Source organism: Oncorhynchus gorbuscha, linkage group LG14, assembly GCF_021184085.1.
Source record: "Oncorhynchus gorbuscha isolate QuinsamMale2020 ecotype Even-year linkage group LG14, OgorEven_v1.0, whole genome shotgun sequence".
Lineage (NCBI taxonomy): Eukaryota > Metazoa > Chordata > Actinopteri > Salmoniformes > Salmonidae > Oncorhynchus > Oncorhynchus gorbuscha.
Window position 1 is genome coordinate 79,660,701 of NC_060186.1, and position 5,632 is coordinate 79,666,332.

Sequence of the window (5,632 nt, forward strand, 5' to 3'; positions counted from 1 at the left end):
GGGAGGAGAGAAGAAGACTAGGAGGGAGAGAAGAAGAGTAGGAGGGAGGAGAGAAGAGAGGAGGGAGAGAAGAATAGTAGGAGGGAGGGAAGAAGAATAGGAGGGAGGTAAGAAGAGTAGGAGGGAGAGAAGAACAGTAGGAGGGAGGGAAGAAGAGTAGGAAGGAGAGAAGAAGAGTAGAGAAGGAGAGAAGAAGAGTAGGAGGGAGGTAAGAAGAGTAGGAGGGAGAGAAGAAGAGTAGGAGGGAGAGAAGAAGAGTAGGAGGGAGAGAAGAAGAGTAGGAGGGAGAGAAGAAGAGTAGGAGGGAGAGAAGAAGAGTAGGAAGGAGAGAAGAAGAGTAGGAAGGGAGAGAAGAAGAGTAGGAGGGAGGTAAGAAGAGTAGGAGGGAGAGAAGAGTAGGAGGGAGAGAAGAAGAGTAGGGGGGAGAGAAGAAGAGTAGGGAAGGAGGAGAAGAAGAGTAGGGAGGGAGAGAAGAAGAGTAGGAAGGAGAGAAGAAGAGTAGGAAGGAGAGAAGAAGAGTAGGAGGGAGAGAAGAAGAGTAGGAGGGAGAGAAGAAGAGTAGGAAGGAGAGAAGAAGAGTAGGAAGGAGAGAAGAAGAGTAGGAGGGAGAGAAGAAGAGTATGAGGGAGAGAAGAAGAGTAGGAGAAGGAGAGAAGAAGAGTAGCAGGAAGAGAAGAAGAGTAGGAGGGAGAGAAGAAGAGTAGCAGGGAGGAGAGAAGAGTAGAGAGGAGGAGAGAAGAAGAGTAGCAGGGAGAGAAGAAGAGTAGGAGGGAGGGGAGAGAAGAGTAGGAGGGAGAGGAAGAATAGTAGGAGGGAGGGAAGAAGAATAGGAGGGAGGTAAGAAGAGTAGGAGGGAGAGAAGAACAGTAGGAGGGAGGGAAGAAGAGTAGGAAGGAGAGAAGAAGAGTAGGAAGGAGAAGAAGAAGAGTAGGAGGGAGGTAAGAAGAGTAGGAGGGAGAGAAGAAGAGTAGGAGGGAGAGAAGAAGAGTAGGAGGGAGAGAAGAAGAGTAGGAGGGAGAGAAGAAGAGTAGGAGGGAGAGAAGAAGAGTAGGAAGGAGAGAAGAAGAGTAGGAAGGAGAGAAGAAGAGTAGGATGGAGGTAAGAAGAGTAGGAGGGAGAGAAGAGTAGGAGGGAGAGAAGAAGAGTAGGGGGGAGAGAAGAAGAGTAGGAAGGAGAGAAGAAGAGTAGGAGGGAGAGAAGAAGAGTAGGAAGGAGAGAAGAAGAGTAGGAAGGAGAGAAGAAGAGTAGGAGGGAGAGAAGAAGAGTAGGAGGGAGAGAAGAAGAGTAGGAAGGAGAGAAGAAGAGTAGGAAGGAGAGAAGAAGAGTAGGAGGGAGAGAAGAAGAGTATGAGGGAGAGAAGAAGAGTAGGAAGGAGAGAAGAAGAGTAGCAGGAAGAGAAGAAGAGTAGGAGGGAGAGAAGAAGAGTAGCAGGGAGAGAAGAAGAGTAGGAAGGAGAGAAGAAGAGTAGCAGGAAGAGAAGAAGAGTAGGAGGGAGAGAAGAAGAGTAGCAGGGAGAGAAGAAGAGTAGAGAAGGAAAGAAGAAAAGTAGGAGAGAGAGAAAAGAAGCGTAAGAGGGAGAGAAGGAAGAAGAGTAGGAGGGAGGAGAAGAAAGAGTAGGAGGGAGAGAAGAAAAGTAGCAGGGAGAGAAGAAGAGTAGGAGGGAGAGAAGAAGAGTAGGAGGGAGAGAAGAAGAGTAGGAGGAGAGAAGAAGAGTAGGGAAGGAGAGAAGAAGAGTAGGAAGGAAGAGAAGAAGAGTAGGAGGGAGAGAAGAAGAGTAGGAGGGAGAGAAGAAGAGTAGGAGGGAGAGAAGAAGAGTAGCAGGGAGAGAAGAAGAGTAGGAAGGAGAGAAGAAGAGTAGGAAGGAGAGAAGAAGAGTAGCAGGGAGAGAAAAAGGGTAGGAAGGAGAGAAGAAGAGTAGGAAGGAGAGAAGAAGAGTAGGAAGGAGAGAAGAAGAGTAGCAGGGAGAGAATAAGAGTAGCAGGGAGAGAAGAAGAGTAGGAGGGAGAGAAGAAGAGTAGGAAGGAGAGAAGAAGAGTAGCAGGAAGAGAAGAAGAGTAGGAGGGAGAGAAGAAGAGTAGGAGGGAGAGAAGAAGAGTAGCAGGGAGAGAAGAAGAGTAGGAAGGAGAGAAGAAGAGTAGGAGGGAGAGAAGAAGAGTAGGAGGGAGAGAAGAAGAGTAGCAGGGAGAGAAGAAGAGTAGGAAGGAGAGAAGAAGAGTAGCAGGAAGAGAAGAAGAGTAGGAGGGAGAGAAGAAGAGTAGGAAGGAGAGAAGAAGAGTAGGAGGGAGAGAAGAAGAGTAGGAGGGAGAGAAGAAGAGTAGCAGGGAGAGAAGAAGAGTAGGAAGGAAAGAAGAAAAGTAGGAGAGAGAGAAGAAGCGTAAGAGGGAGAGAAGGAAGAAGAGTAGGAGGGAGAGAAGAAGAGTAGGAGGGAGAGAAGAAGAGTAGCAGGGAGAGAAGAAGAGTAGGAAGGAGAGAAGAAGAGTAGGAAGGAGAGAAGAAGAGTAGCAGGGAGAGAAAAAGGGTAGGAAGGAGAGAAGAAGAGTAGGAAGGAGAGAAGAAGAGTAGGAAGGAGAGAAGAAGAGTAGCAGGGAGAGAATAAGAGTAGCAGGGAGAGAAGAAGAGTAGGAGGGAGAGAAGAAGAGTAGGAAGGAGAGAAGAAGAGTAGGAGGGAGAGAAGAAGAGTAGCAGGGAGAGAAGAAGAGTAGCAGGGAGAGAAGAAGAGTAGGAGGGAGAGAAGAAGAGTAGGAAGGAGAGAAGAAGAGGAGTCAGGAAACGTAGAGAAAGTTTGTAAAACACATGGTAAAGCAGGAAATGGTGGTGAACATAGTACAGATGAATGCACGTTGTTTGACGTAAGACAATGGGTTCTGATGAGGACACAGGATTTATTACAGTAATTAAACCACAGAGAGGCCTTGATGGTTATCAAGGTAAATACGTCACTCAGACCCAGGCCACATCTTGGTTCTGATGAGGACACAGTAGGGTTGTGAATGTCTGGGAAGAACAGGGAGTCTGAGTCAATAAGGGGCTCGTTAATGGACAGGGGGAAAACAGTGGTTGCTAAGGTGACTGTTAATAGAGCTCTGTATAAACTAATCAATGAGCCGGGAGGAGTTCCTGTCTCTCAGCAGATTAGATCACACTAATACAGTATGTGAATGTCTCTGTTCCTCTCTGGCTGCCTGTCCAGTCTATGGAATGGATCTGTCATTGGCAGACCGGAGGAGGGTGGCTGTGTCAAGGTTTTTCCTTGCGCTATGTTTGCTCTTTTGGGTGTTTAAGTCTCATACAAACATTACATTAATGGATGTATTATAATAATAGACTGACAGATTGAGATGAATAACTAACTGGTTTCATCCATGTACTTACTTCTGTATCCCAGTCAGAGCCTCCAGTACATCTCCTTCCAGCTGTCCCTCCAGATCCTCCATCACCTTCTGGACTACACCGTTACAGCTCTGCTGCTCCTCCCTGATGACATAATACACAACATAATGACATAATACACCGTCACAGCTCTGGTGCTCCTCCCTGATGACATAATACACAACATAATGACATAATACACAACTTAATGACATAATACACAACATAATGACATAATACACAACATAATGACATTATACACCGTTACAGCTCTGCTGCTCCTCCCTGATGACATAATACACAACATAATGACATAATACACAACATAATGACATAATACACAACATAATGACATAATACACAACATAATGACATAATACACAACATAATGACATAATACACCGTCACAGCTCTGCTGCTCCTTCCTGATGACATAATACACAACATAATGACATAATACACAGTCACAGCTCTGTGCTCCTCCCTGATGACATAATACACAGTCACAGCTCTGCTGCTCCTCCCTGATGACATAATACACGACATAATGACATAATACACAACATAATGACATAATACACAACATAATGACATAATACACAGTCACAGCTCTGTGCTCCTCCCTGATGACATAATACACAGTCACAGCTCTGCTGCTCCTCCCTGATGACATAATACACGACATAATGACATAATACACAACATAATGACATAATACACAGTCACAGCTCTGTGCTCCTCCCTGATGACATAATACACAGTCACAGCTCTGCTGCTCCTCCCTGATGACATAATACACGACATAATGACATAATACACTGTCACAGCTCTGCATTGCACACTGTATTCTCACTCACCTTATCGTTCAATGATGATTCTGTCCTCGTTTGTTAAATCTGTACAAAATCTAAATGAACCACATCTGATGAATCTAAATGAACCAAATCTGATGAATCTAAATGAACCACATCTGATGAATCTAAATGAACCACATCTGATGAATCGAAATGAATCAAAATGAATCAAATCTGATGAATCTAAATGAACCACATCTGATGAATCTAAATGAACCACATCTGATGAATCTAAATGAATCTAAATGAACCACATCTGATGAATCTAAATGAATCTAAATGAACCACATCTGATGAATCTAAATGAACCACACTCCAAAGTACTCATTTAGCAGATTATGGCTATTTTGTAAATTTTACTTACAATTAATGTGCAATGATATGTGGTTGTTTTAAACCAAACTTATTTCAATACACTGCCAGTGAGATAATGGCGTAATACTGACTAAAATGTAATGACATGTAAAATTGCAAAGGATAGTCACAAACCTGATGCCCACTATGTTTTCCTCGATGACGTCCTCATAGCTCTGCTCCTCCCCCAGCTCTGCTCCTATGTACTGGACTAGGTTCTCCACCACCGCCTGGTTCCCATGCTGTATAGCCTTCAGGTAGGCCAACTCTTCTCTCTGGGCCTTGAGGCGCCTGGCGGAAGCCTGACTGGTGCTGAAGTGATTGATTGATTGATTGATTGATTGATTGATTGACATGTATTATCCTACAAGAGGAAATTATTTTCAAAACACACATTACATAGAAACACAACAGGAAACAAACAGTAAACAACAGACATTGAGATGTAAATAGTATCGCACCTGAAGTGGACGGAGCACTCATCTGGCTCCGTGTTGTAGTGGAACACTGGCGTAGGTGGAAGTATTTCAACCCAGGATGCTCTTGTCTCTGTTTCTGACCCCGCAGGGTAATCTCCTGGCTCCTGGGAGGAGGACGTGTTGTTGTTGGTGCTGAGGGTCGTCATGGAGACATCGAAGCCAGAGCCCCAGTCGCCACTGTCACCACTCTGGCCAAGGCATGGGTTTGTTATCGTGGAAACCCATAGCAAGGTTACCAGTAGCCAGCACCACCAACGCCCATGGCAAACCTGGAGTTAGAGAGGAGGATGAGAGTGGAGTGAGTGGCCAGTAGCCAGCACTCACCAACACCCCTATGGCAACCCTGAAGTAAATCTGTAATACCTATATGTTTCAAGTAGACCATCATAGCCCCTGTGCCCAAGAACGCCAAGGTAACCAGTCTAAATGACTATCGCCCAGCAGCACTCACATCTGTAGCCAAGAAATGAAACCTTTGAAAGGTTGGTCATGTCTTATTACCAATCCATAAGGCTGAGGGGATTCTATAAGGCTGAGGGATTCTATAAGGCTGAGGGGATTCCATAAGGCTGAGGG

At 45.1% G+C, this 5,632-nt stretch overlaps 1 protein-coding gene across 1 annotated transcript; it reads right to left on the minus strand.

Annotated features, from left to right (window-relative positions):
- Positions 1 to 3,368: 3,368 nt before the first annotated feature.
- Positions 3,369 to 5,304, minus strand: si:ch211-142k18.1. The gene is made up of 3 exons (XM_046299211.1): positions 5,039 to 5,304; positions 4,713 to 4,889; positions 3,369 to 3,474 (listed from the first exon to the last, which is right to left on the minus strand). Exons 1-3 carry the CDS (start codon positions 5,200 to 5,202, stop codon positions 3,369 to 3,371), a joined length of 447 nt encoding a protein of 148 aa, XP_046155167.1. The 5' UTR covers positions 5,203 to 5,304.
- Between the last annotated feature and the right edge of the window lie 328 nt (positions 5,305 to 5,632).